The 14,381-nt window shown below is 42.9% G+C and overlaps 1 protein-coding gene across 1 annotated transcript in view; it reads right to left on the reverse strand.

Annotated features, from left to right (window-relative positions):
- The window catches only part of GCN1 (GCN1 activator of EIF2AK4), a gene marked incomplete in the record, with an annotated part of 2,100,248 nt that overhangs the window by 351,660 nt on the left and 1,734,207 nt on the right, over window positions 1-14,381 (reverse strand). The window contains 2 exon segments of the mRNA XM_044068902.1: window positions 5,769-6,038; window positions 10,180-10,323. Coding sequence (XP_043924837.1) covers window positions 5,769-6,038; window positions 10,180-10,323 — 414 coding nt within the window.

Consider the following 14,381-nt stretch of genomic DNA (forward strand, 5'->3'; position numbering starts at 1 on the left):
TACCCATGGCCCTGGGATGGAAGGAAACAAAAAGCTGACGATTTTCTTATGGATCTGGTTTTGTCTAGGTAATACCTGAGCTGTCTGTGTACAGCCAGGGAATGGAGTATCCTATCAATTTCATTGGTGGGAGAGGTCGAGAAAGTGGGTAGATGAATAGATTGGTTTAAGGACAGATCGTTGACCACTTTAGGCATAAAGGAAGGGTTGGTCCCATAGGGTTAAACCCTGTCCTTGTGGAAGATAATGTATGGAGTGCAGGCCATTAGGGCCTGCAACTCTGACACCCTCCTGGCTGAAGTTATAGCCACTAGCAGTACTGTCTTCCATGTGCACATTTGCAGAGCAGCAGTACTACAGCTGGTTTAAATGGGGACTGTGAGTTTTTCCAGGATAAAGTTCAGGTCCCAGGGTGGCGTAATGGGTTTTCTTGGTGGTCTGATGTGCAAGACCCCTTTCAATAATAGTTTGACATCGAGCCTGGCTTGTAGGGGAGGGTCTAGTGGCAAGCATGCTGAAAGGTAGACTTTCACTTAAGGCTATGAAAGTCCCAGCTTAAATAGTTGACACACAGGCAAGAACTGGGGTGGGTCTGCGATGCATGGATCCCTGCCCTTATCCAGACACCATTTAGCCAAGTAAGATTTCCTTGTAGTAGGTTTCCTGGCCTCCCTAAGGACTGAAAGCACGTCCTCTGAGTAGTGGCGCCTGAAGGGAATTAAAAGTTTATCACCCACAATGTGAGGGCCAACATCTGCAAGTGTGGGTGAATGATGGTTCCCTTTTGTTGCGTCAGAAGGTTCACCTTGTGGGGTAACTTGTGGTGATTACCCTTCGCTAGAGAGAGAAGTAGGGGCAACAAGTGCTACCTTGGCCAATAGGGAGTCACCAGCAAGATTTTTGGTTTGTCTTTCCTGACTTTCAGGAGTACTTTTTGAATTAGTGGGAAGGGTGGAAAGGCATATGGAAACTGCCCCTTCCATGAAATGCTGAATGCGTCCATTCTATATGCTAGTGGAAAGTGGTTCTTGGTGCAGAAGGTCTGCAGTTGTCTGTTCTGGGGGGAGGCAAACAAATCTACTTGAGGTGTGCCCCACCAGTGGACAATGTCTAGAAAGATAATCCTGTCCAGCATCCATTCGTGATTCAGAGATGATGTCCTGCTGAGATCATCTGCTTATTTGTTGTCCTGCGAGGGGGTGTAGGATGCCTGCAGGGACAAGTTGTGCTGAGAGGCTAGGTCCCAGATTAGTAAGGTTATTCTGCAGAGGAGGAAGGCTTTTGTCCCTCCTTGCTTGTTGAGGTACCACATAACTGTGGTGTTGTCTGTTAGGATTAGGACAGCACCTGGTTGTAAGAGTGGAAGGAAGGCTTTCAGTGCCAGGAGGACTGCTGTCATTTCTCCCATGTTGATATGTTTGTTCTTTATGGAAGGGTGCCACTGCTTGTACTCCTGTAGTTTGACATTGTAGCTCCTCATCCTAGGTCTAATGCACCTGTATGCATGAATTGGTTTGGAGTGGGTAACTGTAGTGGAATGCCTGGGTTCGGCTGAATTTGCTGAATCCACCATTTTAGTTTTGAAGTTCTGATTTTAGGTAGGGCAACAGGGCAATTTCTTGCTCTACACGATGTTGGTGTTGTGACCATACATTTTTTAGATACCATTGCAGGTGTCGCATGTGCATTCTGGCTGGCTGCCATTAGACTCAAGATTCTTAGGAATTGTCTTGCAGTTACCCGTTTGGTCTGTAAAAGGATTTTGAATTGTGTGGACACTTAGCCCTGGGGGAAGAAAAGATTTCATTATGTCTGTCCTGATCCTGCAGCCATTTTGTCTTGTTCTGGGTTCAAGGATGATTTTGGGATGTTGATGGTGAACCCCAGTTTATGAAGCAGGGAAATGGTGAACTGTAAATGGTTTTACAGGGTTTCCCTGCATTCTTCTAGAACAAGGATGTCATCTAGGTAGGGGTAAATCTGAATCCCTTGTGTTCTGCAATAGGCTATAGCAGGTGCCAAGCATTTTGTGAACACTCTGGGATCAGTGGACAAACCAAAGGGCAATGCTGTAAATTTTATTTATTTATTTTACATTTGTTGACTGGGATAGTCTGACTGGATACATGTCCATTTTCAGCGGAGGCCTGGGGAGAAAAGCTCCAAGGTACAAGCAATAATATAGCATAATTCTTGATAAAGTTTACAGGCTCTGTTCAGCTGTACACTTAATACAATCACACAAGGATTTAAATTACACAAGGTTAAAAGACCTAAAAAAATGCCACACAGTTAAGTTACAAATGAATTGGAACAAAGCCATGTCAAACCCAGAATTAATGGACATGCTCCACCTCAAATACTCCAAGTCCCTTAGAGCTACACGCTCCAGGGACTTAAACCTCAGCACAAAAATAAATAGGACATGCTGGAGGGACAGATTAATTTCCTAGAGGCTCCCCCTCACTCTGGAATAGAATCCCAATTCATGTTAGACATAGCCCCTCGCTGACCCTCTTCAAGCGAAATCTAGACGTGTGGATGGGAAATCACAAATTCACCCCTGGGATCTCTTCTGTGTCCCTGCTAGACAGAGGCACAGTAAACTAATCTTAAAAGGGTACCTTCTGTGACCTACTTTACAGAGGCACAGTAGGCTAATCTAATAGGGAGGCGGAAGCCAAATACACTCTGGCTAGGCTTATAAATGCCCTAGGGCAGATAGCCTAGTATCTACCTATGAACCTATGAACACAAACACAGAAAGGACTAATGAGACTTGGAACAAGGACATAGCTGGTGTGATTTAAAATATTGTTTGAGACTTTTCTTGAACTGACTTAGGATGGGTACTAGAGTAATGTCAGCAGGCAGTGAGTTCCAGGTTTTTACCAACATAGTTGGCAAACAGTGTGCCACCGGCTGAATTATTGATTTTGACCATTTGAATTAGCAATCTGTTAGAGGAGCTAAGTGGTTTGAGGTTGCTGTAAGGGTTGATAATTGAAAGTGAGAGGAGGGTCCAGAAAAACATAATAATTTTCTGTGAGAAGGTTGAATGGGGCTGTGCAGATAGGCTTCTTTCAGGGAGTGTGTGGCCATGAAAGCTTGGGCTGGTAGAAGAACAATGTTTGTAGAGACAACTTTCTAAAGGTGGAAACCTTTAAGAATAGGTTTAGAAAGTAAAGGTCTAGGATAGCCCTCCATGGTCCATCTTTTTTGGGGACCAGAAAGAGTCTTGAGTAAAAGCCTTTTCCTTCCTGCCCTGTGGGGACAGGCTCTATAATTCTCAGGTTCAGGTGGTCTTGTAGAATCTGAGGGAAGAGGTGTCTTTGGTTTCTTGGGGGAGGGGGGTATGCACCTTAAATGGGGCCTTTTTGAACTACAGCGAGAACCCATTTGTCTGTAGTGATGGTTTTCCAAAAAGGGAGGCAGTGGGAGAGGCGGGAAGACAGGGAAAGGGGGGCAAGGCAGTCAAGCATTGTTAGATCCTCCTCTGTCTTGAAAGGGCTATCCTGCCAGCCTGTTAGAGGTTTGCCTTCTGGATCCCCTTCTGTGCCTGGAAGAAGGGGGTCCAGCAGAGGTGAGGCTTCTTCTGACAAAGGTAGTTTCTGCAGGGTAATTTCTGTAATATTTAGTAATAGGAGACACAAGAAGGTGCTTGATGTCTTGCAATTCCTTACTCTTTTCTTGTAGATTTTTAAAAAGGTCTGCTGACTGTTTATCACACAATAGGTTAGGGTCTAGAGAGGAATCCAAGCTTTTAGACTTGAAGTCTTCTGTTAAGTGTCGTAGGCGTAGCCAGGAATATCTCCGAAGTACAGAGGCTGCAGATCATGCAGAGGGCTCTGCAGAATCATGGAATGTCTGGTTACTTGGAAAGCCAGAGACACTTTAGATGCTACTTCAGATTTAGTGGGGCAGTGTGGAGTAACTGCCAGTAGAGTAGGGGCTTGGGAGACAAGGTCCAGAGCATATTTGGTCGTATGGGTTTGATAATTGATGGCCAGCGTGGAAGAGGTGTAAACCTTTTTCCTAATTCTGTCCATAGTTTTACTGTCCTTGTCAGTAGGTAGGAGAGAGGCAGACTGAATCAGTCTGGACCGTTTGTCTGGAGATACTGCAATCACAGCAGGATCTGCCAAGAGTGGTTTGACTAGGAATTTCTGGCCATCAGGCACTTTGTAGGAGTGGTCCAGCCTCTTAGGGGCAGGAAGTTGTGAGTCTGGGGTCTTGGATGCTGAGGAAAAGGCATCTAGGTAAGCATGGATGACAGTTGGTACGGCAGAAGGTTGGGAGATTACACTTGCAGTAACTCAAAATATCTTTTTTGAGTTTAAGACATTTGTGAGCTGTCCCATTTGAAGTATTCCTTCATTTTTGTAATGGTCTTTCAAAAGGTGATATCCTCTGGAGGGGAGTCCCCTTCGATGGATTCTTCATCTGGGGAGTAGTATTCCTGAGGAGAGGATACTCGAGAGGCATATGATGTGGATTCATCTTAAGATAAATAATAAGTGTCTTGCTCTTCTTCCCTGTCTTGAGTAGTGGGAAGAGGAACAGAGGTGGTAGAGGCAGGCCTAGGGCTGAGGACAGGAAGGGTAGATGGAGAAGAGGCTGTGGGCCTAAGGGCCATGAAGACCTGCATCAAAGAGGAGATAAAGGACTGCCAATCAGGTAGGCCTTCAGAGGTTGTAGCCAGATGTTTGGTTTTCTGTTTCTTTTTTAATGGAGTAGCCTTAGGCGAAGACCTGGAATTCAGTGCATGGCTAAGGGTTGCAGTGTCAACAGGAGGGATCCTGGTCAGATGCCCGGCTGTGTCTGGTTCTCCCTAGACATCAGCTGTAGCCAGTGTCTGAGTCAGCTCTGTGGACGTGTCAGTCATCAACTAAGAAGCGGCTTCCTTGAAGGTCGGTGTCGAAGTAGACGGGATCTAACGGATGTCCCTCAACTCTTAAATCGGTAGCTTGAGGGGCATCCTTAAGTGGAGAAGCAGTGGAAGTGGGCCTAGGAATCTTGGCCTTCTTCCACGGAGGTTCAGTTGGAACTTCCGATTTGGGGTCCATCCTTCGTGCAAGTTTAAGTCTCTGGTTTTCTAGGTACAGATTGAGAGCAGCCCAACAGCTATGTAGGGTTTTGGGTACGAAGGATTGGCAAATTGAGCAAGCAGTATGGCCGTGCTCTCAGCCTAGGCAAAAAACACAGATGTCGTGCGTATCTTTATGCAGTATCTGGCACTCACATTGACATTTACCCTTTTTAGCTGACATCGGCTAAAGTTTAATACAGCATACTAAGCTTTATCTAGAAGTCAAAGAAGAAAAACCCCAACAGGGTTCTTAGCTTTTAGATGTCTTGTAGTGAAGGAGCAAAGCACACAATGTGACAGTCATATGTGGTTGAAAAGTTCTGGGGTCTGTGCATGCAGAGGTCACATTTAAGGCCCCTGGTTTATGGCCCAGCGTGCGATGTCCCACGAAACTACAGCAGCCAAGCTGAAGCTTTTGTATAGGAGCCGACATACGGGTCACTTGAGGTGGGAAATCCCACACCAAGAATACTGCACCACAGGAATAGAAGGACATCACATATGATAGATGGGCACATGTTTTCACACAAGGATTAACCACACATACCTATCTAACAAAGCGCAAAATACAAACCATACAGAGCCTATTATGAACATCCGCATATACATATTAAAAAGTATAAAGCCAAGGTATGACAACACAGTAGACATTATAATGTAAAAGAATAGTTTTTCTCACCTTAGTGATGGCATTCAGTGCATCCCAGCTCTCATTTAAAACCACCTGGTCTGTGTCATTAAAGAGCGAAATGAGGCCAGACACCAGTGTTTTAACATATGGTGTATAATCAGCCTTCGTTTTGGAGCAGTACAAGTTAAGGATGATGCAGGCAGCCTGACGAATCCCAACTGTAGGGCTTCGACTTGCTTCTAGGAGATCTTCCAGGATGATCCTCTGGCCAGCTTCATCCTCTACAGAGAGAACAACAACTTGGCAGTTTGCCAACTCCTGCAATAAAAATCAACCAGAAAAATGCTGTCAGAACTTTTCAGTTGATTATCTGGGCTGCATTAAAAAAATACAAAACAGTGCATTTAAAAATCTGTATCATGTTTGGTTTAGTCTACATCAGGCTGATGTCAAGAAAATAATAAGCCTATCAAGACTGTACTCCTTTCAGATGTCTGAACAATCAATCTCTCCTCCATTCTCATCTTCCTCTTATTTACAATTAATCTCTCCTCCATTCTCATCTTCCTCTTATTTACAATTAATCTCTCCTCCATTCTCATCTTCCTCTTATTTACAATTAATCTCTCCTCCATTCTCATCTTCCTCTTATTTACAATTAATCTCTCCTCCATTCTCATCTTCCTCTTATTTACAATTAATCTCTCCTCCATTCTCATCTTCCTCTTATTTACAATTAATCTCTCCTCCATTCTCATCTTCCTCTTATTTACAATTAATCTCTCCTCCATTCTCATCTTCCTCTTATTTACAATTAATCTCTCTTCCATTCTCATCTTCCTCTTATTTACAATTAATCTCTCCTCCATTCTCATCTTCCTCTTATTTACAATTAATCTCTCCTCCATTCTCATCTTCCTCTTATTTTTTTCCACCTGTGCTTGTGCCCTCCGGAATGCCTAATTGGATTACCTCTCCTCCACCTTTCTGCTAACCCATTCCATAAGTCTGTAACCCTCTTTGTAAAAACGTGACTTTTGTAAATGCAGGGAGACGTCACTCCCTACAATCTGATATCCAGGTCTTCTTCATTTCCTTGTCCTTGTTTACAATCACCCCTTCACAGCTTTCTGATATGATCCTCAGGTGTCCAGGTCTTTTCCTTATGGCCTTGTTCATACCCTTCAGAGCTCAATAATATGATCCTCAGTAATAATTACGTTCCCTCAGTCTCTCCTAATTTCAGGTGAAGATAGGTTTAGCTCTTCTACCCTCTGATCATATTCCCTCCCCTCCTGTCCTTGGATGTTTCTGGTAGCTTTCCTCCAAATGCCTTTCAGCAACCTGATGTCCTTTTCTTTATACAGCATCTGTGGAAGCATAATATCTTTCCTTCTATGAATCTATTCCAGGATAGACCCCAAGATTCTATCGGCTGCAGCCCCAGCCCTCTCTCCGTTACTGGTGGTCTAGTACAGGTGGAATAAAGTCATACAAGACCTTTTATGCAGCTCTGCTGCCATTACTTCCACAACTCCCAGGGGATACATCGGACAATGGCTGTTCTCACTGTTTTTGCCACCCCCCCATTATGCATTTCCAAATAATTTGCTAGATATTTCCTCTCATATCCCACTGCTGCACCTGTGCATTACTCATATGTTTGAGATAAATCGTCTGAACAGTACTGGATCACTTCCCTAAATCCTGACGTTGTCCTGTCATCACAACCCTTAGAGTCCTACCATTTAATCATGCAGCCATACAAACTCTTCAGTCAGTCCCTCCAAGTTTTCCTTTCAGTTTCCTGTGTGTGACAGAGACAATGGTCTTACTGAATTGCCTAATTGGATTCCCTCTCCTCTACCTTTCTGCTAAACCATTCCAGGAGTCTACAACCTTCTGTGTAAACATGTGATTTAGTAAATGCAGGGAGCAGCCACTTCCTACAATCTGACGTCTTCTCCTTTTCCCTCTGCCCTTGTTCATGATAACCCCTTCACAGCTCTCTGATAATCATCAATAACACTTATATTTCCCTCTGTCTCTTCTAATTTTGGGCGAAGAAAGATCTAGCTCTTCTACCCTCTGATCATATTCCCTCCCCTCCAGTTCATAGATGTTTCTGGTAGCTTTCCTCTGAATGCCTTTCAGCAGCCTAATGTCCTTTTCTTTATACAGCATCTGTAGAAGCATAACATCTTTCCTTCTATGAATCTATTCCAGGATAGACCCCAAGACTCTATCTGCTGCAGCCCCAGCCCTCTCTCTGTTTCTGGTGGTCTAGTACAGGTGGAATAAAGTCATACAAGACCTTTTATGCAGCTCTGCTGCCATTATTTCCACATCTCCCAGGGGATACACATCAGATAACGGTTGTTGTGCCACTGTTCTTGCCACCCCTGCATTTTGCTTTCCAAATTATTTGCTAGCTATTTCCCCTCATATTCCACTGCTGCACCTGTGTGTCACTCATATGTCCGACGTAAATCGTCTGAATGGTACTGGATCACTTCCCTATGGTTCATTAATGTTTGAGCTTTCTGACTGGTTAGAGCAGATTTAAATTACTTGATTGCTTTGATTTTTATTAGTCTGATGAAGCCATCTGTGAATCATGAAAGCTCCTCCTATTCTGTCTTGGTACGAGTAGTTTATTAAAGTTTACGATTTTTAGCCGAGGTAACTGTTCACTTATACATCTTTTATATTTCTCCATGAATTTCCCTGCTAATGTTATTAACAGGCTTGCAGCTCACTGGTCGTTCACTAGTGCCACACTAGCCGACTTCCAGTCTTCTATCTCTTCTGTACGAGTCAGTGATCTGTTGAAAATCTCGGTCAGGGAGTCTGCCAACACAGCGACTAGATCTCTGAGGATGTGATGGGAGCTCCATCTGGTCCTTGTGTTTCCTTCTCCCAAATGGGAGCCACTTCTGTATTAACTTTCTGCCCCCCCCCCCAGTGTCGATCCACTGCTCTCCCCATTGTACACCGCTTCCTTTCAAACATGGTACCCTACCTCATGCCTTCCTTTCTGAAAACTAAGACAATGTATTCATTTAGTACCTCTGATCTCCATTCCATCCATGCTTAGCCTGGCCACTTGTATCCCAGTCTTTCTTCCACGTGCCTAAAACCTTACCGCTTCTGTGCTTGATCCCTCAACTCCTTTAACGTTAGGCCTTTACTGTACTTACCATCCCTAGACATTTCTGCAAACCTCTGTAACATGCCTCCTCTACTATCCCTGTGTTTTTATGATAGATCATGTATGAGATGATGTTGGAGGTGGAGATTTTAACAAAAAGTTTGAAGTTAAGGAACTATACCAGCAATTAATGTTTAAGGCTAATAACATGCCTGGACTCAATCAGCACATTAATATTAAGGTAGTCTCCTTACTCTTACCAGGGCCCATTTAGGCCTTTGTTAGGGTACCATGTTGTGGTCCATGTTGTTGTAGATGGCCATCCTGTAGCAATGATCAAATTACTTATTTGCGTTTGTTTCTAGTACAATCCAACTGGGCAAAAAAGCCCCTTTTCAATGGAGGCCCAGGGAGAAAAAAGATCCACATAAAAAAAAAATAAAATGAAATAAAGAAAAGATGTAATAATAATAACTTGCCCAAGAAGGTTTACAAGATGCCTAAATAAGCAGGAAGTCACGGCAGGGAACACAATGCACACAACGGCCCTGTTCACGGGAATGGCAGTGTTTGGTGCTGCGATACTGCACTGCATTGGCAGTAAGTAGCACAACAGATGGAAGCTGTTTAACAGCACAGTGTGACCACCATACCATCACACCATCTGCATTCTTGACAGTGGCCATAAGGATATAGCAAATGGAGATATGGTCTCTCCCTTACACAAGGACCTGCGTTCTTTGTCAAACACATGGCATCAGCTCCCTGAAACACAGGCCTTGCTTGTCTTCCTATCGGGTTTTTATCCATGTGGGAAGAGTCATGGCAGCACATCTTGCCTGCAATCACACCCTCATTACAGTGCAGCAGACAAGAGGACACGATATGTCACTCATACTTAAAAGAATTATACAAATCTGCAAACAGCTGTGGTCTCCCTGAAACAGATGCGATAATTGTTACAGGATGGCCAGTGCAACAACATGAATCAAAACATGATACTCTAGCTAGCAGGTTATTCCGGGTTACAGGATGGCCAGTGCAACAACATGAATTAAAACATGATACTCTAGCTAACAGGTTATTACTGTTCTCTTAATGAGCCCCCATAACGTTAAGGAAACTACCTTAATTAACAAAAGTTTTTGTTCAGTTCTTGCTTATATATACATTTTCATACCTCCTACAGCAAATCAGAAATACTACAGAAGACAGCTGTCAGGAGCTTACTAAACAGGATAAAAAAAGGAAATTAATTAAAAAAAAAAAATCTATGTCAATGTCAGCAAAAAATAACGATATTCCAACCTGCTGCTCCTCGCTGGTTCCCAGCTTGTCCTTGAGTGCTGCCATCAGGGCAGGAAGTATCACGTTCAGATGTCTTGTCAGTGCATCACCTGCCACAGATGACAGGAACGCTAAAACACGTGTATTCACAGGTGGGCTTGTCAGCTTACAGGAAAAGAAAACAGTTTAACAATACAGTAAATAAACCGGACTTATGTTACCTTATTAGATTCTCATTTACTATAATCAGTTTACACTCACATTAAGTTTAATGTAAGAATGATAAGTAAAACAAAACAGAAAAAACATTTTAAACACGAATATGCATATTAGCACTGGACAACTGCTTTGCATTAACAAGGACCACTAGGCCCTTTTAGCTAAACTCTGCCATTTGCTAAAGTCAATAATGAATATAAAGCAGCAAAACCATTTCTGTATGCAGTCTACGACTAGAAGTGCATTTTTGGCAAAGGAACTTTAAGGACATGCTAAGAGGTTGAGTGCAAACTGGAAGAGGTTTGAACTCACTGAGTATACCATTCTGTTCTGATTTGCCTCTATTGACTGTCATCACAGCGAATCACAGCCAGCACAGATTGTAACTGTGCATCAGCTGTCACTAAATGCTTCTTGTATTCCCTCATCCACTTCTCAAAAAAATGCATTTTCTGTGTGTCTAGATGAACCTTCAATAGATTTCTACTCAATGAGACACAGAACATATAAAAGTTTTAAGCTACGTTGCAGGAAAATATACATAAAATGAAAACAAACAATGCAGCTTCAAAGTGAGGTAGTGAATTAAACAAACATTGAACAATTTCAAGCTTGTGATCATTCTGAAAGTCGCACTTAATCTGCTGAAGTCTACTTGCTGAAAGAACGATTACATTGTGTTCCCCAACAAGTAAATACAAAGAAAGCAGACCCTCTGCAGTTAGTCTGTAACCCTCAAGCTGAAATGTGTGTTTGTCCCCAGTCAGTGAGTGGGGGGAGTGGGCAGTGACTATCCGTATCAATGGAAGACCTCGCGCCGGCTACACTATACAATGCCAACCTCCTGAAAGCCAAAAAGACAAAAAAGAATATATTCAAAACACAGAAGGTTTGCTTTTCAGGGACAAACCTTGCACAACTCCCAACTTACTTAGCAACGCCATGGTCTCCCAACTTACTTAGCAACGCCATGGTCTCCCAACTTACTTAGCAACGCCATGGTCTCCCAACTTACTTAGCAACGCCATGGTCTCCCAACTTACTTAGCAACGCCATGGTCTCCCAACTTACTTAGCAACGCCATGGTCTCCCAACTTATGTAGCAACTCCATAGTCACACCAACATGCATAGCAACTTCAAGGTTGTACCAACTCTGAAAAGAGAGAAATCTCCCAGAACAAGTGAATCCACTGTCAGTGTAGGCTTGCAAACAACACTGGCAATTATTTCCTTTCAAAAACAGCATTTGGTATTCTGCCTTTTGTCTTTTTACTTTGTGCTGTCAATGTCTGAGCAACTGTGAGGGGCCCCATGTGATCCTCCCTAGAAGAAGTCAGTATAAACAGCATTCTTCACAGGCTGACAATGCTTTGTGATGACTCCCAATGCTAAAAGTAATAGGCATTCTTAGTTTCCACTGGGATATTTTATTTATTTTATCAAGGTCTTTACTCAAATCTAAGATGCCAAAAAATCTTCCAAATGCATTTATATGCACCCTAATTAATTTCAGAACATTTCCAGAGAACAAACATCAGGTGTCCATACCTCTAAAATATCTCCAGGGTGTGTTTCAACGCATTACCAAACAAAACAAGTGTCAGAAACACTGAATCATCATGTTTTGTCCTCTGCACACACAGGTCAAAAACAGCTTGCATATACACAGCACCACACTCATATACATTTCATACCTGCTCACTTCAACAGCCATTCAAAACACAATCAAAATATTTCATTTTTTTCTGTTGGAGAATGATACAGGAAAAATAGTGAATCTCAGAGAGCATCTTTTAAAGAATATCCTTAACACAGGGCTCCCCCACCACAGCTGTCAGTATCCAAGAAAAGATTCCCCTAGTCAGTATTACACTTAGAAAAATCACCACATTACTCATGCTAGTATAAATACAGATCGGTGTTAGCCTGCTGCCTGCACGTGTAAAAGTTATGTGGGAAGTGCATGACCTTCTTTGTTTGACCAAATACTGAAGTACAAGGGAGATACATGCCCTTCTCTGGGTGTCCACACACACCTTTACAAGAGAGGTGTACCCAATCTTCTCTGAGTGACTGCACTCAGCTGCACATAAGGTGTAGGACCTTTTTTGACTCATTGCACACACATTTACAAAAGGGAGGTGTACAACTTTTTATGGGTGACTGAGCACTAAAGAATATTAAAAGGAGACGTCTGATTTTTACTGGAGGACTGAATGCAAACAGTTACAAGGGAAGAGTACAAACACTGATGAGCAACAGCAAATGTACAACACTTATAAAAACACTTCCCTTTTAAGTGGAGTGTGCAAACAGCACTTACAAGGGAAGAGTACAACCTTTGGTGGAAGTTGGCACAGACAAAGAATTTACTAGAGGACATACGACCTTCAGTGGGTGAATCCTTAAGAGGATTACAACATCCAGTGAGTCACTGGACATCTGCAGTTCTTACAGGGGTATATTCAAAACACTGACCGACTCCACATTTGAGATTGTAAAGGGGAAAAGGTACAGAACTCAAGGGAATGAATACACACAGCACTTACACAAGTACATAACCCTCAGTGCATGCACACATTGAGCTGAGGTGTACAAGTTTTGCTGCGTTTTATGGCACTCGCACAGCTTGAAGGAGTGACATGCAGCCTTTGCCAGGTGATTACATGGTCATCTCTCTCATTATACAGTACGGCAAGAGCACATGAACACCTTACTACTAACCTACCTACACAGTGACCTGATTACACGGTCATCTGTCTCATTATATGGCAGTGCACATGAACACTTTACTACTAACCTACCTACACAGTGACCTGATTACACGGTCATCTTTCTCATTATATGGCAAGAGCAGATGAAAACCTTACTACTAAACTACCTACACAGTGACCTGAATACACAGTCATTTCTCTCATTATACAGCAGTGCACATGAATACCTTACTACTAACCCACCTACACAGTGACCTGATTACAAGGTCATTTCTCTCATTATACAGCAGTACACATGAATACCTTACTTCTAACCTACCTATACAGTGACCTGACTACAGGGTCATCTCTCTCATTATACAACAGTGCACATGAACACCTTACAACCAACCTACCTAAACAGTGACCTGATTACAAGGTCATCTCTCTCATTATTTGGCAGGGCACATGAACATCTTACTACTAAGCTACCTACACAGTGACCTGATTACACAGTTACCTCTCACATTAAACGGCAAGAGCACATGAACACCTTACAATTAACCTACCTACACAGTGACCTGATTACATGGTCATCTGTCTCATTATATGGCAGTACACATGAACACCTTACTACTAACCTACCTACACAGTGACCTGATTACACGGTTACCTCTCTCATTATACAGCAAGAGCACATGAACACCTTACTACTAACCTACTTCCACAGTGACCTGATTACACGGTCATCTCTCTCATTATAGAGCAGTGCACATGAATATCTTACTACTAACCTACCTACACAGTGACCTGATAACGGTCATCTCTCTCATTATATGGCAGGGCACACAAACACCTTATTACTAACCTATCCACACAGTGACCTGATTACATGGTCATCTCTCTCATTATATGGCAGGGCACACAAACACCTTACTCCTAACCTACCTACACAGTGACCTGATTACACGGTCATCTCTCTCATTATATGGCAGGGCACACAAACACCTTACTACTAACCTACCTACACAGTGACCTGATTACATGGTCATTTCTCATTATATGGCAGGGCATACAAACACCTTACTAATAACCTACCTACACAGTGATGTGATTACATGGTCATCTCTCTCATTATACAGCAGTGCACATGAATACCTTACTACTAACCTACCTACACAGTGACCTGATTACACGGTCATCTCTCATTATATGGCAGGGCACACAAACACCTTACTACTAACCTACCCACACAGTGACCTGATTACATGGTCATCTCTCTCATTGTGCACACAAACACCTTACAACTA

This window comes from Protopterus annectens, chromosome 4.part0 (assembly GCF_019279795.1).
Source record: "Protopterus annectens isolate FY-2018-M chromosome 4.part0, PAN1.0, whole genome shotgun sequence".
Lineage (NCBI taxonomy): Eukaryota > Metazoa > Chordata > Ceratodontiformes > Protopteridae > Protopterus > Protopterus annectens.